General features: G+C 36.6%; 1 protein-coding gene across 4 annotated transcripts in view; it reads right to left on the reverse strand.

The window, feature by feature from the left end:
- CACNA2D1 (calcium voltage-gated channel auxiliary subunit alpha2delta 1) overlaps positions 1-26,787 on the reverse strand; it is a 359,815-nt gene that overhangs the window by 278,938 nt on the left and 54,090 nt on the right. For all 4 annotated transcript variants that reach the window (XM_079304608.1, XM_079304609.1, XM_079304607.1 and 1 more), the window contains exon 3: positions 14,173-14,289. In XM_079304608.1, coding sequence (XP_079160734.1) covers positions 14,173-14,289 — 117 coding nt within the window. The remainder of the gene's footprint in view (positions 1-14,172; positions 14,290-26,787) is intronic.

Genomic DNA, 26,787 nt, shown 5'->3' on the forward strand with positions numbered 1-26,787 from the left:
CAGACATACATCTTTAGAAATATTGTGCACATTTATTGTACACAGATTTCAGGGATAAACTAATAGAAGCTCTAAGTCTAGAATAAAGCAGATGATGGACTGTTTCCTTGCACTACATGAACATAATTGCATTTTGTGCTTCCACTACATTTATTATTATATTCACCATTACAGGGAGGTTTTTTTTCAATTCCAAGTAATATTGTAAACTTTGATTCAAGGAATAAAATTTCATTAATACTATTACATGCTTAACACTAAGTCCATAGTTTATTGAGAACAAAATCAGGAACATAACCTGCAGCCATAAACTTTGCCTACAATACAGCAATAATTACCTATGCAAATATGTGTCTTATGTGAATCTATTGCAAGTACAGAAAGCTCTTTTATGAACTATTAGAACAATAAAACAACAGTTAAAAGAAAAATGCACTTCATTCAAAGGTTAAAACCCCAAAATCAAAAAGCTAAAGCACTTGTAGTAGTATCTATGTTCCATTCTCCCAGGTGCATGGTTATAATTATGCTACACCACAGTTTGTACTTCCTAATGTTATCTTTTCCTCATTTTCATCCTCTGTAGTCACCTCCTTACTATATTCTTAGCAGATGAAAGGCTGGCTGTAGCAAGTGCTGGCTTTAGAAAGTGAAAGCCTAAGAATGAGGCATATTGAAAATGAAGAGTTGAGGTTGTAATATATGGAGTACAGGAAAAATATACAGAAAAAACAGAAGATACAGAAAATAATAATTGAGGGTAAAATTGCACTATCTGGATTTCTACTTTGGGTGAAGAAACCAATAAATTCTTAATGAAAATTCTTTGAGAATTGAACTGCTTTTACTTTCATTATATGTACATATTTGCACCTAATATTACATTACATTTGGATATGATGACATCTTTTTACATGGAACTGTAGCCCATGAAATGTGTTATGAGATGAATACTGTCCCTAGAATTGCAAAATACCCTGCACTAGTCCTTTGACTTCCATTCCCCTCCACTGGTTATGAAAGAAATGCCCTTAAGATGCAAGCAGGGGGAGGAAGGATAGTTGAGGGGCCAGAAGGGAAGGACAGCTCTGCTGACCCAGTGGGAAGTCTGGCGTGTCATCAATGCTGTGGAAGAGAAGAGGGATTGGAAATGCTGAGGAAATGCCTGGTGGGACCACATAGTTTACACACGTCAGTATATTCTATGTTGCTAAAGGCTGATTCTATTTGAAATCGACCTGAAAATACTGACCCCTAGGATTTCAACTCAATCTGTTTTCATCACCTTGGGAACAGGTAAACATGCTCCTCTAGCATTTTCTGTTCATTCACATTAATTTTTTTAAAGACATGGTAAAACATAAATATATCTTGACAACTCAAGAATACATGTAAACCTTTACAAGGAAAAAAAAAGGGGGGGGGGGGGGGAGGACAGAAAGTGGCACAACAAACATCAAGGGGGATTGCTCACTGCCTGCTCAGCAATGGGAGCGTTACCGCCGCCCACACCTGCACCGTCCGCCCAAACACATCCAGCAAAAACAAAATCACTGCTCCTCTCTCTGACTCAGAGAAGGCACTCGGGGAATAGCCTGAATTTAGCAGCAGAGCCTGTCTGTTTAGTACTTTCCAGTGGACTGAGCATTAGTGAGTCACTGCTGCTGTAACACAAACCAACTTGGAGACAGCACAATGAGCAAAGCAGCAGGACACGGCCACTGCCAGCATGCAAGCAGCAACTGAAGCTGAAGGATTATGCAAGGGCTTTCTGTACAAGAGGGCAAGACTAAAGGATCTCCAGCTTTGTCTCTCTTTCACTTTTGGCAAGCATTCCCTGCTTCTTGTTAGGGAAAAATCCCCTTCACAATGAAGTCCAACCTGCTGACATCTGCAACAGATTGCACCATAAAAATAAAGAAATACCCTTGAAACATAACCACTGAACCATTTCAAGTTTGTAAGATAAATGCTAAGAAAGATATACATTTTTTCCTTGGAAAAGTCAGAGCTAGATGTAATGAAGATGTTAATGGAAGAATCTGAGAGGAACACCACTGTCCCATTCATTGGACCTGCCAAACTTCAGGACCAAACCCAGGTGCCCTCACTCTTCTTCACACTGCTCTTGTAAGTTCCACCACTGCACAGAAACATTTTCCCTCTACTAATTCAAGAGGACACACACAAAGAACTTACTATCTTTGGTATGCAGATAATTTTCAGAATTTACTGAATCGGGAGTGTGCATTTTGAACCCAGGCTCGAGGAAAAGTACAAATTCTGTTGTTCTTTTTTGTTCTGATATTTGAAGGGAAAAAAATCTAATTACTTCATCACTAATTTTAACACCACATGAAAAGGAGCAATAGAAGAACAATTAGATTTTTTTTCATAACTATATCTGTCATATTTGCACAGAACAAAATTTATTTCCTAGGGGCTGTTTTAATTACAATCAAGTGGTGGGTGATTGAAGTTTTAATAAGAAATTGTGAATTGAAAATAAATTAAATCCCAATTCTATAGAAAGCAGCTTTTGTCTCAGGGTATACTGAACCTAAAGATTGGCAGAACTTCTCTTGTTATTAAGAAAGGGAGGCTTGAAATAGGTTAATGATGTCACTGTTAACTAAACATGGGCAAGGTGATAAAAGCTCAGACAATGCACTTCTTTGAGTTTGTAAGAAATGAAAAGAATTCCAAAAAGAAAATAAAAAGAAAAAGGAAAAAGAAGGAAAAGGAAAAGGAAAAGGAAAAGGAAAAGGAAAAGGAAAAAAAAAAAAAAGGATAAACAAAAAAACCAACCAAAACACCCAAAACTCCACTAGAAATTCAAACTGTTTTTTTTATGCAAGACACAGACCATGAAAGAACTATTAAGGAAAATTACAAAATTTGTATTTTGTCATAGCTAAACTACATGTCATCACACTTTTTTTTTTTTGTTATATTCTGTAATCACATAAGAGCAATAGGCTTCTAAATGATTTCTGTTTGTGAGACTAGTTCCAAATCAATATTGATTTTTAAACAATTAAAAATTGATATTAAATAAATGTGAATTTCTTTGACAGTCACAATCTAATGCAAACCTTTGACACATACTTGGGGATTCATTCCCCACCCTCCCCCCCTTGAGAGCTAGTGCTCTACACTTTCTACTGATGGTGGTTTTGTTTGACAAAGATCACGTTCATCAACTTTAAGTAAGAAATTGACTGGTTTTGTGTTTGCAAAATATTAGCAGAATTTTGTAAATACAGCGTGAAAGGCATAAAAACATAATTTATAAAGGGAAAAAATAAAATAGTATTTTTTAAAAAATAGAAATTAAGAGACTAGAATAAGACTAAGGAGAAGGTAGCCTAAAAATAAATATTTCTTGGGAAAACCTAACATCAAAGGTTCAAAGAAGCTGAGCAGAGGTTTCCCTGGGTTAAAATTGTATGCCTGAATTTTGGGCATTAGCACAAGTGCAAGAGCAATTACTTACACTCCAAATACCCATCTGCAGTGCCTAACACTGAGGTGCTCTGCCTCTCCTGCCTCCTGACCCACTGCCACACTTTTCTGAAGCATCTTGCCATGTAAAGAAGATGGTGATGATGTTTGAAACAATACAAGACCAATGGGAAAATATTTTACTCTCATACGTGAGTGCTGTAAAAACTAAGCTCCAAGCCCTCCAGTGCTACCCTGCCTCCTGGTGCTGTGAATCCTCCATTCCTCACACTGGCTCTGCATTGGTAAGAGAAAGGAATAACCAAGAACAAGCAGGGCATTTTCATTCCATCTAGCTTGCAATTAAGCCATCAGAGAAGTCTTTGAGGAGCTAGGAAACAAACATAAACTTTCTTAGACTGAAAATAAATCTCAGATCCCTGATTTCTTACACAACCATTTTGAGTTATGGAATCCTCTTTCAAACATATAAAAAAGAAAATCTACCAAAAAAACCTCTGACCAAAACAACAAAACAAAACACACACAAGATGTCTGTAGCTACCAATCCTAAGCAGATGACTGTAGTCTCTGATCCTAAAGAAATTAAAGTATCATCTTGCAACACTGACCCAAATGCAATGCTCCAGACAGAGGATTTCAGTTTCATCTGTGTAAGACATCTTGTGCTTAGCACATATATATCTGTCCTTCAGCTGTGCTCCTCATATGTCCAAATGCCAAAGGTGGAATTTGGACCTAGTTGACTCCACATGGACAGTCAGCTGTGTTAAAATCAAGCATACAGGGGAGACTTTTCAGTCTTTGGAGCTCCTGCAAAGAGTCTCCTCTCCTACTGTGCTGCAGGAAGAGACAAGAGAATCCCTTCAACCCCCATGTGAATTCCTAAATCAAATCCCACTATATAATAAATCTGATCCCTTTAGAAACCTAGTTGAAGAGCATCGATTGGTATCTGTTAAGCAGCTTCATAAAAGGGAGTGAAAAATATTCCTGGATAGCCCTTGGACTTTGAAGAAACCATATCTTCATATGTGTCATCACCTTGTTTCTTGAAGCTTTCCCATCAAAGGGAGTCTTTTAATCCAACAAAAGGATTAACATAAAACACAAATGGAGTACATCAGCCTCTACTGATTAATAAAGCTTTTTGAAGGAGAACATTTGTTTATCAGCAAATGCACAGCTGGATCACAGAAAGTTAGACCTCGAGAAAATAGCAAAATCCAGTTTATGCTTTCCCTCAGCATATTCTGCTTTCTAAGTTTTGCCACTGAGACTTCTGGTACAACAAACTTGCTGGATTCCTGTGGAATTTTGCCTTTTGTACTTATAAGTACATCAAAAGTCAGTGCTGCAAAGAACACTGACAGGAGCTCTCTTAAAGAAAATTTTAACATGGAAATTTCACTACAAAGCCCGAAAGGTGTGACAAAGGTGGCAGGTGGACACCTTAAAGCGACAAGGAAGAAAAACATGAAAGAAAGATGCCAGGTGAACACACTCCATGAAACTGCTCCATACTTTCGTGAAGTTCAGTATTCCTTCTTAACTAGCTCTGCAGCAAGCTGTGTGCAAGGATTGGAAACAGCTGATGTGATCCCTTTAAAGCTTACTTGGCAGAGCCCCAGATTTACCAGAGTTCTTTCCTGAGGGGTTCAATTTACCACGCTCCTGAAATACGCAAAGTGTGCTACCAAAATGCCTCAAGAAAAACTCAAATATTCCAGGAAATGTGTTACACCACTGAACACACCTGACCTAGACCTAACAATGCATTTAAGGATACTGCAACTATAGAATAAGCATTATGCCCATGCTGTAGATAGGTATCATAACACTCAGAAAACACTACCCTTTACAGAAAGGAAAAAAAATTAATTAGGAAGCCTGTTTGAAAGAAAGTGCCATTCAACTATTCATTCTTGAATGCTGATTTGTTAAATTATATGACCAGCAACCAACCCAAAAGCAGGGATTTATCTTTTGCTTGTGCAAAGGACAAATTCTGATATTCATTAGGCAATTCAAGAGCTTTTCATTGCAGCAAGGGTTCTACTGAAGTTGAAAGTCTGATGTTTTTACACACTGCATCAGTCAGAACTGGCATTTCCAAATTCAGCATTAGCCTTACCCAATTATTGCACTCAGCTCAATCTCACTAAAAATTTGAGCAAGAACAGGTGGGAAAAAACATGTGAGCATTTTATCATGACATGTACATAACAATTAGGAAGGCTTCCATTTTAAACAACAAAGATTAAATTTTGCATTTGTGCTTTAATTCTGCCCTCTAAAGTGAAAATTGAACTGAATTACAATTCAAATGTGTTGACAACTTACTAAAACTCTCTAACCCAGGAATATACAGATTTCATAACATATTGACACAGGTAACCTGGAAAGTATTTAAAGTTGAAAGAGGTGAACAGTTCAGCATGAGTTAGTGTGATGCTGCAGCAACACAATCTAATCTGAACTTTTAATATGGAGAATGTGGAAAAAGACAAGAGTACAAAGAATTCCACTGAGACAAATACTGGAATCATGAATACAGTCAGGTATCAATGCTCTTAAAGCAAAGATTCTGAAAGACAACAGAAGTTCAAGAGACCCAAATTTAATCCAATCTTTGGGAAAAAAAAATCCTCACAAAGACAGAATGCAGGCTTGGGGTTCTGTACAACACACAACTATTGGACCACAGTTTATGTATAATATGTGTGTGTGCAAGTGTGCATCTCTAAAAACAACACTTGCACTTCGTTCTTCTCCATAATGTTTAATAGAGCTTTCAGCAAGTAAGTGGAATTTTAATTTCACAGAGGATTTAAAATATTAAAATTTTATTTTATTGTGGTTGAAAATGCAAATGCAGTAACTAAAGAAAAAATAAGGAGTTTTGAGAGGGTTGACTAGACAGCACAAGAGTATGCAAGCCGACATTTGAACATTAAGCTAATTTTATGTAATATTATGATTTGAAAAGTGTCGTTTACTGTGGAAAATAATTATTCTATAAAAATTTTAACTAGCCACAGAGAAAATCAGTCTTATACACACACACACATCCCTCCCAAAAAAAAAAAAAAAAAAAAAAAAAAAAAAAAAAAGCATCATTGTTTTTTATTGTTTTTAGGCATGATCTGAATGGAAGTCATCAGACTAAGAAATAAGGAAGAAAATAGTTCTCTTTGCCTATCAGGCAGAAGCTCATACAAGGAAAACAAAAATAACTTCAGGAGAAGAAGCTGCCTGAGGGTAAGAAGGCTAGCAAAGCCCTTGAGACAAAAACTGGAACTAACCCAAGAAAAATAACTACAGAGGTTTCAGTTGCATTGTTTTATTTTCAATATTGAACTTCCACAGCTGAAAAAGAAAACTTTAAAACCAAAAGAAAACAATACTTATTTTAGCAGTATTTCACCCTTCACAGTCAAACCTCCAGCTTAGGGTGATGCTGGCATTAATCAGGCCATGCTCCTCAGAGCAGATCATCTTTCACAAATGAAATTTCAGTATCCATAAACCTATACCAAGAAGCCTGCTTGTAAGAAACCCATGAAGAATCTCTCACCAGGAGTAAAAAAAATCTGCAACAAAACTTCTGCAAAATTAAGCATGGCTATTTACTTAGTAAGTGAATTTGCACAAATTAATATATAAATGGGAAAGAATTGCTACAGCTATCAGTGCTCTGTATTTTTCTCTGTATGAAATGTGAATTCAACAAAACTATGCCAACAGTGGCAATTTACTATGTAAGGAGAAAGAAATGCCACATTGTGAAGCTGGTTATCAAACAACATTATTTACCACAAGCACTTTTTAGTTTTCTTTGTCTCAGCCATAGTTAAAGCTCCAAGTGCAATGCACTGTGCTGGCAGGATGGAGATTCAGCAGGTGTCTCTCTAAGCTCGCAGACTTGATGCTATTGCAGCACTGTGTAGAATTCAGGGCCACAGAAATCAAATTTATGACTGTGGCTATCCATGAGGACATGGGAAGTTGGAGGGATGACCTCCCTCTTTATCTGTCAACAAGAATACAAGATCTGCAGAAGGCAAATCATGTCAACTGAAAAGAAAAGCAAGGAAACAGGCAAAAAAAAAAAAAAAAAAAAAAAAGAACTTTCATTGCAAGCCCTCTGATTTATTTGTCCAGAATTTTATGATGCCTTGCAAGGTATGTGAGTTATATGAATCTATCCTCTGAGGCATAATGTTGCATCCACACAACCTGGATTTTGGTTAATAAAATAAGACTCTAGACAAGACAAGTACAAACAAATTCAAACATCTGACATGTGGACAAGTTGACAAATGTTTGACTTCACAAGTGTGTCTCACTAGCTGTCATTCCAAAACACATTTGCTTCAGCAACTACAGCTGACTTTCAAAATACATTTACTACATTTACATCCGGAGATTTAAACAATGTTCATACAGGCTAATAGATTCAGTATCGTAGTCTAAAATAGAAGATTTAAAACTTTTCTGCTAGTGTGCAAATTTCCAGCGAGGGTAGTTTCAAAAATAGCAAAGCTTTAACCCTAAACTCACCTGTGAAGCTCCTGCCATATCTGAAGAAGCTGTTTAGACCAACTCTAGCCATGGACCGAAATCTAAATCTAATGCTGCAACAAGGAGATGACAGTGTCTAATTCAAATATTCACAGGAAGCATCCAGAAAAAAATTTAAAAATTTCCCCCCTCAGTGAGCTACTTAGTATGTAGAAAATTGATGGAGATATGAAAAGTAAATATGTGAATAGACCTGGAGTCTTAACACTGCAAAATTCTACCATATATATAACAGAAAAGAGTTAAAGAACCAAGACATATTGTCATGTAAAAACATACAACATACATGCATGATCTACAATCCTCAGACAGAGGAAAGTGTATTTAGTTGTATTTTTCCAAAGTGTAAACATTTTTCTGGAAGGATCACTACAATTTATGCAATTTGCTTTATGATGCTGGTATGCCCATTGTGTAATCTTTTCCTATAGCTCAAGACCGACATCCAGCTTAAAAGTTAATAAAATAAAATATTTTAAAATATTAAAGAGAAGAAACAGGTACAGTCAAAAATGTCAAGGGGAAAATTAAAGCATTAGAGTGAAAAGTAACATAAAACCTCTGTGGATGACACAAAAACATGTATAGACAAAACTTTTTTTTCTTTTTTGACTGGTAATTTACTCCAGTTAATTTGTTCTTTTCCATCTTTGCAGTCTTCCTCTTCTTGAAAATCACACCTGAAATTATTTTGGCAAACAACCCAGCCCATACAGTTCACTGCCAGCTTCCTTAAGATGTTCAGCTTTCCACAGAGCTAAAAAAAAAATATTAACAAAATATGGAAAACTGTTGTTTGCTGGGAGACTAAGCATCGTTCAAGATATTTTCCTTCTCTGAATTTCTCCAGTTTGAGCCCTGTGCAATAAATTTGCCTAACACTGCCTTTTAACTGGCAGTCAAAGGAATAGAAACACCTGAAAATTAAAAAATTGAATAGCAGCGTATCTGCCAAGACATGGGTGATGCTTCTTTTTGTACTGATACCGGTTTTCAAATCAATTCTCAACGAGGCTTATATCCTTAAAAATCTTCTAGGAAAGAGAGGAAGGCAAAGACATTTTATCTTGATTAACCTCTGATATGACCACAACTCAAGGGTAAAACTCTGTGGATTCCAGGGGATATCACACACATGAGCAATAACCAACAGGAAACATCAGATTCCTCAAGGCCTGGTTCATCAGTGTCTTCTAATGACAAAATCACAGTGTTTACTGTGTCACTGTTTGCAAAGTAATGAGGGAAGTCAGAAGCACAGATTGCCTTCAGCTTTAGGAGAATCCAAGCTACACCACTGACAATGTCCTTTTTTGCAGGCAGAGACTTTAACCCTCATATGCTGATAACAAAAGTAAATGGATTTACCATTTGGAATTGAAGAGATACTGGAATTTAGTTTTAGAATTTCAACACATCTTTTAAAGAATGTCCCTATCAAGATATGTGTCCACATGTACTCACAGATATTTTCAGTTTAGAGGCCTGGCCCAAGGCATGACAGAGTGATCAGCTCTGAACTTTAGATTAGCATGTGGGAATGGTGGACTCAGCTATGATGTGACTATTTAGGCCTCTTGGAATTCTCAGTGGAACTCAAAGACTGGTGACTGAGCTGTAACAGAGCCCAAAAGCAAGAGATGATATCCAGTTAAAGTTCTACTAAATGAGTGGACAGCTCAAATTTATCTATAGAGTATTTTTAAAAAATGGAAAGCTACAGTTACTACAGTCACTACTTTACTACTATGTAAAGTTATTACAGGCAATTCAAGATTAGCAGACCAGAAGGCAGGTGTCCCAGAGTGGTTTTGAAAATGTTAGGTTGGTTTTAGATATCAAAACAAAACTCAAGCCAGAGTGAGGATACCTTTCAAAAAACAGTAGTATCAAGCACATCTATACTTTTTTTTTTAAACTTTTATAGGTCTTTCAGGCTACACAAAAATTCCCAACTCTATTTGAAGTGCACAGGATCTCTGCCTGGGAACCTCAAAATACTTTATAACACATTCAAGCTTCCCAGTTTTATTGTGAGACACTGAAGCCTTATTTCAGGCAGACAGGGAAATACTGAAAGATCTGGACACACTTGCACAGCTGTGTTGAAATTGCATCCAAACCAGCAGATAAACATTCTGAGCTCCTCGTTCAGAGGCACAGTTGTGCACCTTGGACATTTCCCAACAGCACGCAGAGGGAACCTGTCTCCTAGCACACAATCTGTGCCTCAGTTTCCATGGAAACTCAGCTTCCTCCTTTTCTTAAGAAATCAAGGCAAGGAGGATAGAATGAAGATATTGTGCCTCTGGTTGAGATGTCTGAAGAAATCTAGACAATAGGGTGCAAATGTGCATGTAATTCATCTTTATCTCCACACAGCTCAAGCAGCCAAGGGTGCTGACTGCAGCCTCCCCTCGAGCAACCTTAACATGAGTTAGCTAAAACAGACACAAATGACCCCAAATCAAAACAAATACACCATAGGCAGGAATTCAGCAGTGAAAATATGACTGTCTCTCATTCTCCAGTGAAATGTGTTTTAGTGGAGCGTGAGTGTTTGCTTTATGCTAATGGTTATTATGCTGTTGCCTCACAGTGTGGGCAGTAATGGAAGAAAAGTGTATTAATAAATGCACTGTGAGTGTACAACAGTGTTGGCAATAATACCCAGACACTGAAGCTTTCCAAAAGGAGGTATTTTATTGTGGAAAAGACTTGCAGGACAGTATGAATAAATTCTAATTTTGGATAGGAGGATAATTAGTATTAATCTCAAACTATTGCACAAACAGTCAAACATTAAATGATTTCCAAATGCAGAAAGGGATATTAGCTAAGCAAGAAATATGATGTTTTGATCCTTTTCCCTAAAACTTCTGCAGTCTGGGCTTGAAAAGACTGTTACTAGGTATCTGTTATTCTTAATTTTATTTCTTTAATTTTCTTCTACATAAAAGGTACAAATTGCTTCCTATCTTCAAATATCTGAGCAAAAAAGGAAAAGTGGTAAACTACAGATTTGCCTGGTGTAGAAGATTTAGGATGCTCCCTGACATGTACTGAGCAATGGGGAGAGGAAGGCCAAGGGCTGCACAGCTACCAACTTCATACTGCACAGGAGAGAAATTGCTGTTTAAATTTAAATCATGATACAATGCATAAACACAAAAGAAAACCCCAAAAGTATTTAAAATATACCTTCCTAATTTTATAAAGAAAAAAAGAATTAGGATCTTTGCAAATCTTAAGATTACTACAGTATTTTACATGAGCAATAAAAAAGTATTATTAATCCATCTTGGATATTAATAAATTTTAAAGGGTTTGATTGAATATAGTCAATGAGGAAATATTTGTAAGTTTTATAAATATAGTACAATGTCAGGTACTCTAGTATTTCCAAAGATACTCATCAAGTAAGTATTAATATATTTTCAATTTTGCATTTTAATGGAAAGATTCTGATCTATTAGCAGGATCTACATAACTCCAGAAACCTATTGCTCTCATGAATGGAGTAGGAAGGCTAAAACTAAAGCTAAGTACAGCAAAAAATGAACAATTTGGGTGCCAGACAGCCCAATGGGCTAGGCATACTATTTGTAGGTATTCTTGGAAAGGCTTTGTGAGTTTTGCCAACAGCTATTGCAGGATACATTGTCAGTGAATCCTCCTCCCATCTGCCAGCACACACCTGGGGATGGATGCAGGCTGCAATGCAGCACTGCTCATCTGCACCCACCACTTAGCAGGTACACTGAGACAGAATATCAGCCTCTCCATTGTATCATGGAATTGTAGAATTATAGAATATCTTGAGTTTGAAGGGACCCATAAGAATCATTGAGTCCCAGTCCTTGTTCCTTGCAGGACCATTTGCATATGGGACTGCATTATACTGAAATAGGGGATGTTCAGTAGGGTTAGGCTAGACAAGTACCCAGCAGTAAGCTACAAAAGAAATGTTCACTAGAAGGCTGCTGCTTGTCTCTCTCCTTGTCACTCACACTACTATTTCTCCAGTGCACTTTGCTAGAAAATTTTCCATTTTCCTTTCATCGTAACTTTTCCTTCTATGCAATATATTTCCTAGTAAGAGTAACCTAGGAAAGCCCTGTGAGTTCAGATCTTTCCCCTTTCTCCTTCCTCAGCTAGGTACCTATTACAACCACCAGTTTTAAGCTTCTGTCAAACAGAAACCCATTTATCTGGTAATTTTAGTCTGTGAGATTTCTCTAGCCCACAGTTAAATGAAAACACAAATAATTCACAGTGCAAGAGATATTTCTCATTTAAAGGTGCTCTTATGGCTCAAGGGAAGGCAACCTATTATTAGAAAAGTCATCACTAATATTTGTTTATTATAACCTTGTCCAAAGGTTGGTTGTGTCTCATGCCTAGAGGAAACCATGGCACCCCTGAGGTATGCTGGTCTCTGAACAATAATATTGTTGATGTATTTCACTGGCACCTTCCTCATGGCATCACTGGAGGATGTTTGATGCCCTTGCATCATACTCTTTTCAGGATTCAGGTCTTAATTAACACTTGGGGTCATATTAACCCCAATGGCAAAACCCTCTATGCAGTCATTAGTAGCAGCTCCATTCATGCCCCCTCCTGATTTCAGAGAAAATGTGATACATGAGACTTAAGAGTGAAATTTAGGTAAATAATTCAGCCTCATTACATAAAGTTTATAAACTGACAGCATAAAGGTAATCCTTAAAAAAACAGAAGGAGAAATATATATGGAAGGCAAAGAAATCCATTTAGTAGAAATCAATAGATCAGGTACAGGAGATAAGAGTGTCTCCTGTGTATAAAAAAATGTACAGGAAGGTTTAAAACTGGAAGTGATTGAAAGTTCTAGTATACATGTGTGACAATTGCAAATAGAAAAGTCAGTTTAAATATTTGAGCTGTTAGAAGCTACTGGACTAAAGGACCATCCTTCTCCTAATTTTATTGCCTACAATAAGGTGAGTCCTCAGGGCAGCAGCAGCAGTTTCACTCACACTGATTCTTCAGCTGCATGAAACTCTACTGATAAAAGGACTGGGTGGGTGGGACTCATCTCCCCCAAATTTACACACTTACAACATAGACATTTAGATTTGAGGCTTCTCCAGCTGAGAAAGAGAGAAGTTAAGTTCTTCTCAGCTATAGTTCATCCCATTTTAAAGTCTTACTCAGAAAATGTCAGGTCAGTCCTGACTGAGACCCGTTTTATTCCACTGAACAAAAAAAAAGGAGCTTAGGATGGCCAGCTGAGTAGATGCCTACAGCTAGGTGAATTGATCATTCTTTCTTCTCTCTTTCACTTTAAATGACACATCCAAACTCATCTGCAAGCCTGTATGGATGTGCAATTGCTCCAGGAATCTTTGGGCTTTTCCAAAGTCTGCTTTTCCATCCTTCAAGCCTATTTCTGATAGCTCTATTCTGAATGAAGCAGGTTTACTAATTCATCCAGATCCCCCCAAGCATGTTTGGTCAGTATCTTCTGATTAAATTATTTTAAATTCTTATACTGGTGAGAGTGATGTGAGCAGGAGCCACACAAAGCAATTGCTTAGCTCTGATGTCTCACAGGATAGGAGAGAAAGAGATTGCTGGTAAAAACACTTTAAAGGAACAGATACTTCCTATTTAAAGCATAAAAAAAATGTGAGGCCACAATGAAGCATGGCCTGCACACAAAATATGGCTGAAATACAGGTTAAATCAGCAAATCAGAAAGAACAAACAAACAAACAAAACCTGCTTCTTGATTCCCCAAGCTTATTACTGACTACAGAGTACAGTGATCTTCAAGCCATAAACATCCATGTACGTCACCTAGAGGAATATTTTCCAATCTATTTATAACTTGATTTCTTCCTTGGCTGTGGCTCCTCTCTGTCGGTCAATATTATAAACATCTGCCCTGTGCCAACAAACGAGTTCATTTTTGCCATGAAGTCAGGAGCCATCTTTCTACATGTCATGTCTCATACACATCACACTGACACTGCCTCTAAGTGTATAGGCAGTGAAAATAACAATGAAAGCATGCTTCAATAGTAAATAAAGATCTTTTAAAATACTAAATAGAAAACTTAACCCATTAGTACTCACCACCAAGGCTTTAGACCTGTTACTTAGAAGTTTTTCAATATCTCTGGCTGCAATTTCCACTAGCTGACGAGGGTTATTTGCTTCTACAGTATACAATGCTGTGTTTTTCAAATAAATCTGCAAAAGGAAAAAATGGAAATAAATCAAAATGACAGCACACATTCAAAATAAGCCAAGTGACTTGAGAGAAGAGGCATCTGTTCTTATTGGAGCTTTATAAAGGCCACTGCAAGGAAAATCCAAATGGGCCCTTGAAAAAAGTACTTGACCTTTTTGTCTGAGAGGCAGAAGTTCACACTAAAGATCATTTAATTCAAATCTTCAAAATTGACCAGTTTTAGTGATAAACTAACCAACTGCAAAATGCTCAAAGAATCTGATTCCCACAGTGCTAAGAAAGCAGTAAAATGGAGATCCTTTAAAATGACTAAATTTCAAATACAATAGTTATTGCTCAATTGAATTCTTCCTTGAAAGTTGAAATACAAACATACCAATTTAATTAATTCATTTTAAGTCATGCTATTTTAATCAGTTTAGTCCTTTATCTATTTACTCATATGATAGTATTAGTATTCACAAGGAAAGAGAATGAGGAACAAGTAAGAGGAAAAAAGGGAAAAGCAGAAATACAAAAGGGGAAATAGGGAAAAATATGAAGGGGAAGAAGGAAAATACAAATGTGTTTCTCCTCTATATAAGAGCCATTAATTGTTTCCAAAGAGAACATGTATATGGAGATAATTTTATTTTTTAATCAAAGACACTACAGTGAAAAGCATGTAACCATAAGAAAAAAGGAAGAAAAAAGATCCAAAAAAAAGCATTTGCCTATCTCTGTCTTACTAGAACTGGATAAAGAAAAAATACATTATTTGGAGGGGAAATATTAAAAAAAAAAATAAAAAGAAAAAGAAAAAGAAAAAAAGGTGGATACCTTATAGCTAGATGGGCAAATGGGGAAAACTAATTTATGCAGCCAACAGATGGCCTGAGTTTACTCAAGTACTTTGCCTGTGTAGCAGTGCCTGGTGGGGGCTGTGCTGTCTCCTGGGGAGTCATTCCAGGCACAGGCAGGACTGAGTCCAGCACTAATGCCCTGGCTGCCATCCAGCACAAGAGCCAAAAGCTGCTGAGCATTCTGAGCCTGGCAGCCCTGCCAGCCTCCCCAGGAAAGGCCATGGAGACCTTAAAGAAACTCACCACAGTATCTCTGCTGCTTGGAGCTCATAACACCACTAAAATTTTTCTGACACTGCAGTTATCGATGCAGATTTTTATCAGGCGTGTCCCATAAGCTGCCACAGCTTTTCATCACTTATGAATTTTACAAAACTTATGTTGGGTCCTGGTCTGTGGTTTATTTTCCTTCAGAAGTACAGTCATTCCTTTCCACCAGTAACTGAGCAATTGGAATAAGCTTTATTCCTAATACAGTAATGATTATTTTTAAAAATCTGTGCACCATGAGCAGAAAACTACTACAACAGATGACATATCCTAATCAACTCAGATTGCAGTCTGGATACTTTTTAGGTGATTGATTTTCAAAATAGCCACACAAAAAGTTTATCTCTGGTCAAATCCAAAAATCTAATTTTGAGGATTTGTAGGTTTTATTTATTTTTGAGGGTTGGGGGTGTTTGGGGAAGGGGGAGATTTTTTAGGACATTTCTTAGTAGTAGAACTGGCCATTAAGCCAAGTATTAATCAAACAAATTTGGAAATAAAGACATTTTATTCTACAATAGATCACTTTAGAATTTCATTTATTTTTCTCTGAAACACATTAAATTTGCAGTCAGCAAACCATTTTGGAGTTAAATTGACTGTCATGACCAGTCCTATAGACAAGGCAAGAGTAAAAATCAGTTTTATAGATCCAGATGGTTTGAATCTAAACTAGGAATCTCAGAGGAACACCTAAATTGCAATGACCATCCAAATCTTGTAAAACTTTCAGGTTTTGACATTGTCAGCAAATATTCATCCTGGTCACACAAGAAAGAGGTACTGCAATATACCAGGTGTTGATGTCTTGGTTCTTTGAAGAGAAAGGTAATAGCAAATTCTTTAAACTTCATTTGTGACTTCATGAAGTACACTTTAATCAAAAGTTACTAATTTACAGAAGACTGGAAACAAGATTTTGCAAATGGGCTCAAAATGTAAAATAACTTTCACATAAATTTTAAAATAATAATTTTAAAAATAATTTTAAAGCATTCCTATTTTTCACTTGTGAAAATGTTTAAATGTTTGGTTTCATTTGTTCAAGTATTTCTGGTCTCTTTTCTTTCCAGATTTTTTTACACAATTGCTCTTCATTTCCTATTCAGTGGGGAAAGCAATAAGAAAAACTTTCTATAAACACTTTCCATTTGGATTTTCAATTAAGCAAAAAGTCTAAAATTTGGAGAAAGAAGTAGTTCATTGCAAAAATGCCATTTCATGCCAGTTCATGCCCAAAATGCCAATTAATCTTTTCACTCAGCATGATAAACAAAAGTAAGAGCACCACAAGAAAAGAAAATTCACATAGAGGCAGAGTGAAATATGTGCTCAATTAAAGCAGGTTTGAAGCAGATGGATGACAGGGATCACTTGGAGATTGCACTGATCAGATATATAAGGGCAAGTGCTGTAGTGCTGATTCTCTGATGTTTTTAAGCACTTGGTGAAATTTGGTTTCTAACAGACTCAGTAGAAGTTAAGGAGATGTCATTCTGCACTCACACAACCACCAACTAGAAACACAATATCTAATTTACTTAATCACAGAATGATCTGAGCTGGAAGAGACCTTAATGATCATCTGGTACCAACCTCACGACCACAGGCAGGGACACCTTTCTCACAGCCCCAGCCAAGCTTTTCTTGAACACTGTCAGGAATGAAGCATCCACAGTTTCCCTTAGTATCATTTGCAAGTGTCCTACCATATTCACAGTAAAAATTTTCTTCTTAGCACCCAATCTAAACCTACTGATTTTCAGTTTAAAGCCATTCCCCCTCAGCCTGACACTATGTGCCCTTGTAAAAAGTCTCTTTCCAACTCTCTTGTAGCCATTTTTTGGTAGTGGAAGCCTACCATAAGGTCTCCCCAAACTCCTCCAGGATGAACAATCTTAACTGTCTCAGTCTTTCCTCATAGGAGAGATGTTCCATCTCTCTAATCATTGTGTCCTGCTGGACTTTCTCCAACAGGTCTGTGTCCTTCTTGTGCTGTGCTCAATGTGAGCAAAATTACAGTAAACCACAATGGTAATGAACTGACAATCTGGATGGAAAATTTGCACTTTTATCCCTGTATCTAATTTGTTCTTCCAGCAAATGTTTGATCATATAAACCCCAATTTGAAAGCACTCACAGTATTCACATACCCAGTTCCTATGGGGAAATTACTCCCATATCCCCAAGCTTGAATGGTTTGAAAGCTGCATATTATCAAAGTGTTGGACAGTGGGACATTTGCAGGAAAAAAACCAACAAAACATTTTCATCTTTCTTCTCCAGCACCAGCTATATGAAAATTCAAAACCCTGAATCATATAACAAGGAGATCATCACCACAGAAGACAGGAGCATCATTAAACCTTTATAATAAGCATTGTGGGTGGGTCCTACCACCAAGAAAGCCTGACTATGAGGCTGGCTTCAAAACTTGTATTTCTCAGTGATTTAAAAAAAAAAAAAAAAAATCAGAACACCTCCCACCCAAAATAAAACCCTTTGAGATTTGCACAAGATTCCACACAGATGTGAGTCAGTGACTTTCCTTGTCCCCTTCTTTGTTTTACCTCATGACAGGGCTAGAAGCACCAATCTACCCTGCTTCTACTGCCAGTGAAAGATTTATCCTGCAAGCTCTTAAACAAACAGCATCGGAAATTAGTTGGATCTTCACACACTTCTTTTTTTTCCTGAAGTGTGAGACCTGTCTCAACTACCAAGGAACAGTCTAATATTCATTAATTATTTAGGAGGTGTGTACATAATTTATTTGTTGCCTACTACTCTTTTCTTTAATCCACCACAGCACTGCAGCAGTTCAGCACAGCACCACACAGGGAAATGACACACACTTCAGGATATGGCACCCTGGGACAAACATTTCCTTCTCCAAGCCTCCCACCTAGAAGTCTAACAAAATTAGTGAATGCTCATCTCAAATAGCCATAAAGGGTGTTATTGGCAAAAGTGTGCTCATTTGTCTTACAAAATACAATTTGGCAGGCTCCACAGCTTGTTAAAAGGAGCTAATTTGAATACAGTTTGTTAAATTGTTTTAACTAAATGAATGCAAGTTGTGATTGGTTCTTACATCTAAAATACTTTTTAGTACTTTAATCAATAATACTTTGCAAAAACATCTCCAAATTGCCAGTAAAACCCTGTCATTTCTCACAGAATAAAACCTCACAGCATGACTAAGCAAAACCTGTAAAGTCATAGCACAAAAATACTTTAATTTTTTACTGAAGTCAATAGTCATGCACTTATTTATTCAGGAAAGACTGTATTTAAATTGCACATAATGAACTGCAAGGTTTTAGGGGAGAGAACATGATGGAGACAGTCACATTAAGGTGAAACAACACAACAATAGTTGAATGTGACAAAGATTAGAAAAACTGCCAGCTCCTCAGCAGAATGTGCCCCTCTTTGTTCAGTCTTCAAGGACATGTTTATAAATCTCTCACAAAGAGACGTTCTCCTTGTTCCCATAAAGCTCGCCAGGGCAAGTCAAACACTTCTCCACAAATTGAGAGAGAATGAAAGATGTTATTACACAGCTCTTGCTATATTGTGGCAGGCATTGGGGCTGGCCCTAGCACTGAAAATTTATTTAAATGGCCCTCATGCTGTATCACACTCAGAAAAAAAATATTTTCATCTGCAGTAGAACTCCTTTGCCTCTTTGTTTTTTTGTTTGCTCTGAACATGTCAGTCTCCCAGTTTAAAAACAACAGAGCCTTTCCTTCAGGCAGTGGTAACTTGGCTGAGGGCCCAAACACAGGACATGAACATGCCAATCTCATTTCCATCACTGAATACTTCCATGGACATAGAAATCATACCAGCCAATGTCTTTGGAAGTTCAAACACAGAATTTCAAAAGTTAACCAAAATCACTGTAATTTCTCGGCTTTGAAAATAAGAAATAAAATAGCTCAACAATCCCAGTAATACTTATCTGTACAAGGTAAATCTACGGACATTTTTATTATTTCAGTACTCCTTTCAAGACCACTTAGCTAAACTAGGCTGAGACATCTCTGTCAACAATCACCAAATGCTTTATTGTCAGTCTAGACCAGCTGGAGTCCACCACGAGGGCAAAAACTCACACTGCTCAAAGGCAGTGCTGAACTTGCAGTAAATTCAACCAAAACTTTGTGGTGGGTTTTCCTCCATCTTTTCTGAAAGCAACCACACCAAACTACTAAGAGTACTTGTACTATGGTAATCTTGACCTAGGTTTTATAAGCTTGTGTACGAAAGTAATTAACCTATTTAATAAATTTTTAAAATCTTTCTGAACAGAGTGAAACTTAAATAAAGTCTGAGTGAAGTATTTCCTTTCTTCCCACTCCGCACTCTTGGAAAGGGCCTCCCATTGCCAATTCCCCCTGGTCCTTCCAATCTCTTGCTTTTTACCACTTTGTGGCACTACCAGGACTCAGTGATCAACCCCTGCCACACCAGGAACCTCTGCCTGTACCCTGGGCCATCAGCTCCACTTCAGCCTAGCCCTCAGCTGAATAAAAAGTTCATTTCTTACTGAAATTTTGAGTAATGTTAACATAAATAAATAAATAAATAAATAAATAAATAAATAAATAAACAAATTAGAGTTTTATTAATAATATTCAATGTTTTAAAGAATCAAAGTTTCTATTTTAATAAATTTTCTTAACTAAAAAATATCAACTAATAAGACATATATATTTAGTAATTTTAGTTTTTGTTTTTACCAATGCTATGAAGTTATGCCATGATTGCTTTTCTCTGACAGACATCCAAACATATGATGAGATTTTGGGAGCAGAAAGAGTCAGAAAAAAGAAATAACCACTTTCTAATTTTACATTCTATTCTATTCTATTCTATTCTAGTCTAGTCTAGTCTAGTCTAGTCTAGTCTATTCTATATTATACTATTGCAAATTTTTTATTACTGTAGATGTTCTCCTTTAACTGAGATTTTAGTAGTTAGAACAATATGGCCTGCCCAACATAAGAAAATTCTATATTCTTACTAGTGTATCCTACTTCCAGAGTTATATTAATGCTTTCTATTTCTAATACATGCCAGACAATTTTTCTTTCTCACAAGACACTTCTTTTCTTTGAATCAGAAGCAATTCATTGTGAAACACATTGAAAAATGCTCATTTCTAAGAAGCATTCTGTGTGTTCAAAGAAATCAGTCTGAGTATTTTATATATCTTACTCTCTGCTCCACAGAGTGTATAAATAACATTACAGCTGCTCCCTAGCAACTCACAGATGCCTTCATTCCTGAAATTCATGGCAGCAACACAAAGGAGGAAACCACCCCAATAGTTTGCTGTAGCTGCTGCTGCTCAGAATCACTTGCCTGATCACTGACTGCTCTAAAGGTCTGGGATGACAAGTGACAGAGCAGCTGATGTGCTGAAAACTGTGACTTACCATAGCAGTGCATGTTGGGGAAAAAATTATCAGAGCAAGTTCATTCTCAAGTAAAACACTCAGAGAATTCTGCAGGATGCTGGGAACACTTATGCCTCAGTTAACATCAGAGAGGATAAGCAGTGCAGAGTCAAGGGGCTCACTCAGGTGCCTACTCAAAGGGAAGCATATAATCAGGCACACTTTGTAGGAATCATCAGCTCCTTTTGACTGTTGATAATTAATAGACTAGTCCAGAGGACTTTCAAATTAAGAAGCAATTTTTGTAATTGCCACTTTGTATTTAAACCTTGATAAAACAGAAGTTCAGCATTGTACTTCTGCTACTTCACAAACATGGAAAGAAGATTTTAAATCCCCCTTTGTTAAGAAAAATGTTGTAATGCTTCCTAGTGATAAAAATACAGTATTAAATAACAAGATGACATCATTTATTGGTTTCATAGCAGTTTTAACTCAGGCTTTTAGCTGAGACTGATTAATAACTCAAAAATCCCAATTCAAAGTGGATCTTTCTTGTAACAGATGAAGAACAATAGGAAGAAAATGCTTCACATTTATTCTGCAGTTCTGGTATATTTGGATATGGGCACTTACATAATTTCTCAAGCTCACTGATTCATAGGAAATTTTGGCCTGCCTTAGCTGTTCTTAATGCAATTTATCATTTATTGACTCTCTGAAAAAGTAATTTTAAATCTCAGGGAACTTGAAGAGGTTGTTGAGGGTTTTTTTGGCATTTTATTAACCACAGGACTTAGAAAATTATTATCTCCAATGTTAGGGGTTTTGTTGGGTTTAGTGTGTGAATTTTTTTAAAAGAAGATGTTCAATTTTATTCTCCACTTCTACAAAAACCATCTGAATGTAAGTAACAATAAGACAGAATTTATTATTGTTAAAGCCAACAGAACATCATAAATTAATCAAGAACAGTTCTTTGATCAAAGATTATCCAGATCATCAAACAGTAATTAAAGCTAGGGTAATATTAGGCCATCTCTTCCCTTGAGCTTGAGCAAGCTTTGCTAATACAGCCACCTATTCTTAGTGACTTACAGCTGCTTTTGTTTGCTGGAAGAAGGAATGCTTCAAAATGTCAGTTTATTGCTAAGGGAGTAGACAGAGACTGGCATCTGCAAATAGTAAATGAGGCTCCCTGTGTTTTGAAAATCTCCTAATTTCCACTTGGATTACAAAGAAAAATTGCAGATATGTATTCATATTTCCCAGCTTGGACTTTTAAAGTGATTTCATTTTCCTGACATCTCAACATTGGTCAGCAATGTGCAAACTCAATAAAATTTAGTTTGGAGAATTCTGCTTTTAATGCCTGGAGGTTTGGTATTTGGTTGCACACAGAATATAGTGGCAGTGCTATGCCTCAAATGGGACATACATTGTTAAAAAACTGTTAATAACTTTGGGAGTCCCTAACCAGGCTAACCCATCTCACACATTATTATAATTCTGGCAAATGAACTCTGACTCCTCAATAAATAACTGAAATGACCTGAACTGAAATGTTTCACTGTACCAACCCCTTCACAATTCAATTCTAAAAGCAATCCTGACCTCCCTTCCCTCCACCACACCCCTCTCAGAGACAGCAGGGTGGTGTCCTGGCCTTAGGGATGAGGGAAAGGACAGGTGTGAATAGTGTGCAACACCCTATTTACTATTAGAAAGAATGCAAGTGTTTCAGAGGGTGGTTTCATACACTCTCACTCACCCAAACTTTCTGATAGCAATTTTGTCACACATTACTAGGTAATTAAAAAAATAAATAGTTTATCCCTTTTTTTTTTTTTTTTTTCTTCTTTTCCTTAGAAAAACAACATAACAAAACTGCACTTTAGTGAAAAACTTCAACTTTAGATGACCAGAAACACCCATAAATACGGCCTGAACTAAAGGAAATTTCAGCAGATATAAGACTGGTGATCCAATAAGGATAAAAGTGCTTAAATAACTTAAAAATAGTTGACTTCTTTATATTTTCATTTCAAGATTATATAAAAATGTAGGAGCTTTTTATATAGGTTAAAAGTCTTCTCTAAGTTTTAAAATAAGTTGTTTAATATTTTGTTTCATTGAGACAACAAAAATAGACAAAAGGAGAAAATAAAGAATATAACACATTTCTGATTTTTGAGATCAGTCATAGTAAACCTCACTGAGTAGGACAATTTGAATGAATAGAAAATTGTCTTTATTCCCCAGATTTAATTCATTTAAACGCTTGTATTCCTTCCTCAGAGCACATGGAGAGTACACCCAGGGCATTCAGGAAACAGCTTCATAGTTACACCAGTGTGTCTGCAAGTGTTGTGGTATCAGTTACATTTTCCATTTTCAGGGGTGAAGGAGGATGGAGTGCACAATATATTATTATTTTAAGTATCAGAAGTATCTTGAAATCCAGGATCAAAAATACTGACACACTCCTCAGAACCTATGGCAATTACAGCATTTCAATCAAAAATTTAATTTTTGAATGAAAATCAAACTTACAAAGTCCACAGCCAGGGGCTCCAGAGAAATGTCCACCAAATATATGAATTTGTTTTGTTATTCCTAAAAAATATTTACATTTCTTCCTTATGCCTTTCTTAATCATAAAACTCTCCATTACTTCAACCTTAGCAAGGGTGAATGTTGCATATTTTGGAATGTGTCCATAAATCGCCTAGTCCATCTGCTAGCTCATCAGAGAATAGCATGAGGTACAAAATTCTTTGCCTTTAGCTAAAGCATATACAAATCAAATCCAACTTTATACATGCAGTAGTTTAAAATAAATAAATAAATAAATAAATACATACATACATACATACATACATACATACATACATACATACATACATAAATAAAATAGAGCTGGTAAAAATAAATAGACGTTTCAACTCCATGTATCAGTTTAATGTTTTCAAAAAATACTTTCAAATTTCTATAAAACCTTTGATAATTCATTCAATTTTCTTTATGACTACAAAGAAAGAACCACATAAATATCATGGCAATCATTGAGAAAAATAGTAAGAGTGAAATTGTTAACTGCTAAATTACCTGCCAAACCTGCCTCTTAAGCAGGAATTGCAGGCTCCTATGGCAGCAATAGAGAAGATCACCCAAATACATGTCTTACATGAATTTTATGTAAGCTGTTAAAGCCCCCCCTTGCACAGACCCCTACTCAGAAAATGAATGAACAAGGCAAGCACTATATGACAGCCCCTAAGTCAGTGCTGTGTCTGTAGGGCTTCTAGAACAGAACTTCCAAGACTAATTTAGCTAAAATCTGTAGAATCCAACAGGAAGTCACTCTGGTTATAATTCCTTCTGGCAGCAGGAAGCTTTCCTGAACATCTCTGCTCCAGGGCAGTTCAAATCAGAGACCAGTCTCTCTTACAAGTCACTCATCTCAGTTAAACTCCAGAGACTGATCCAAGACCTGGAAAGCTGAAAGTGTGGCCTGTGAAGCTGCTGCCAACGTGAGTGCTTGAGCAGACTGGCACCATCTGTGCATTAGGCACAGACCTCACTCTGAGCAGGGGATGAAATGTGCTCCTGCACAATCTCAGCTGGGCTCTTCACTAAGAAAAAGCTAATTATTATAAAACAGCATTCAAAAGACAAAATAAATAAAAATCTTCTAACAATTGCTGGTGGACTCATTTTTGTGAATGAAACTCATCACCACATATATACCCATAGTTAGCTGGCTCTCTTTTTATTTTGTAGGAAGAAACAGTATTTTTATCTCAGTAGGAATATGATTTAAAAGCCAAGTCAGCCTATATGGATTCACTCTACAGCTCCTGGAACTGTAGTAACAGCATGCCTTATGAACATCATGCATGGATTGTTTTTGCAGAGATGTATCAAAAAGGAAACAGAGAGTAGAGCTCCTTGGAACTGCCTCTATCTGCTGCTCTGTTCAATTATGCTGTTGCCTGAAAAGGTTACACTGCACAAGATGGCATTTCTTTGCTGTAACAGCCATAGTGAAGCTCCAGCTTGTTTGTCACATCAAAGCTCCTTACACAGACCCACATTTTTAAATTCAGTGTTTCTGTAAAAGAGGATTCTCTTCAATCAGTTTGGAGCAGACAAGCTCGTGCATTGCTATCAGGCATATTCTCTAATCCTAGGCCTTCTTCCCTGGATATTGTAGGGTTCCCTCCTTCTCTCTCTCCTGTCCCTGGAGGTCTTTTAGGAGCTGGAGTCCAGAAGCATACTAGCCTTGCAGTAGTTTATTAGATTAAATGAGCTGTCAATTAGCTTAGTCATGAGTCTTTGCTGTGAACAGTCTATGTAAAAATGGAAGTTGTGCATACTTCCATGAAAACTGAACTATGACTTACTAAATTCTATAGTTCAGTAGGCTATTCACCATTTTTTTCCTGTATGCTGAAGTATCTAATGTTAGATCAGAATATGACTTTGAACTTTGTACATATTTTTGTCTTTATAAAGACAAAATGCTTACTGAGAAATGCAGCTAATGAGATCAGCCTCAATATTCATTTTGCTACATGGCTTTTAAAATTCTATTAAGCTGCTGTATATTCCTTCTATTTTTTATCCCTAACAGTCTATTTGCTTTGTAGAAAGCATGTATCATTCACATCAGAGCAGCTTCATAATGCCTGAATGCACAGAGAGTTCACGGGTAAGACAAAGTTACATGAACCTTCTTAAGTTGAAATGACAGTTACATGACTATTGGTTGCCATTGCTTTGGCTTTGTTGTTTTGTTTTGTTTTCTTTTGTTTTGTTTTGTTTTAAAACATAAAAACTAAAAAGAATATACTAAGTTGTGCTTTGTTTAGAGTCAATAAAAGAAGCACACTGGACAAGATTTTGCTGTGTATCTAGTATTCCTGCTTTCAAGTTGTTGTACATACACCACCTCCTTATAAAAATTCCCTTTACTCTTCTAGGGGAAAACACTCCTTAGGAAGGACTAAACAGTACTTTCTTCATCTGGACAACAGCAGCAGCAATTAAGGTTAAGGTATAGACTCTGCTCTTTTTTGTAAAAAAAATTTTGAGACTTTTTTTTAAATATTTTTTACCTGCTTGGCATGTAAATTAGATGTTGTTAGTCAAGATTCTTAGCAAATGTAAATTAGTGTAATCCACTGCAGTCAGTGGAACTCTGCCAGTTTTCAACCAGCTGAGTATTTTGGCATCTTGAATACCAACTTCCTGCCTTGTTGAAGCAATCATTGCATTACTGTAATGGGGATATTACATTGGTATCACATCCAAGTTGGAGCTCTCCCAGATCTCACCTAAACTCATAGTAATGTCCAAAAAAGCAGGATTTAAATATGTGCTTTAAATCTATTTTGGGAAGACTATTTTGAGATCATTCCCAGAGAGCATCACAGAACCAGAGAAGGGAAGGGACCTGGAAGGGACCCACAAGGAACATCGAGTCCAACTCCTGGACCTGTGCAGGACACCCCAATCCCACCATGTTTCCTTTGGGCATCACAATAAACAGCTCTTACCTTCCTCTCCAGCTCCTTTTTTTTTCTACTCCAGTTACACTGCTTTGCCAGGTTAAGGCTATGGATAAGAGTAGCCTCAAAGTAAAACTACTAATTTTAATGGCATCCAAACTTTCTTTTGCAATTTTTTCTTACTACAGGCATTTATATTGCTGTCATCATTGCTAGCAAGAGAAAAGGTATATGAAATGTGCATCAACACAAACACATTCATATTTTCAGAGGCTGAATCACTAATAAACTAATTAACCCCTACTATTTTGTCTTTTTAAACACTATGTGGAATATTAATTAATATATTATTGTGTATCCTCTCTATACAGATATTTTCAAAAGTTGTGATTAGTGAGAGCTACAGTGGTTTACAATGGCTATATTATATATGCAAAAGCAAGAGAAAGAGTGGTTAGTCAGT

The sequence above is a fragment of the Erithacus rubecula genome (genome assembly GCF_903797595.1).
Source record: "Erithacus rubecula genome assembly, chromosome: 4".
NCBI lineage: Eukaryota > Metazoa > Chordata > Aves > Passeriformes > Muscicapidae > Erithacus > Erithacus rubecula.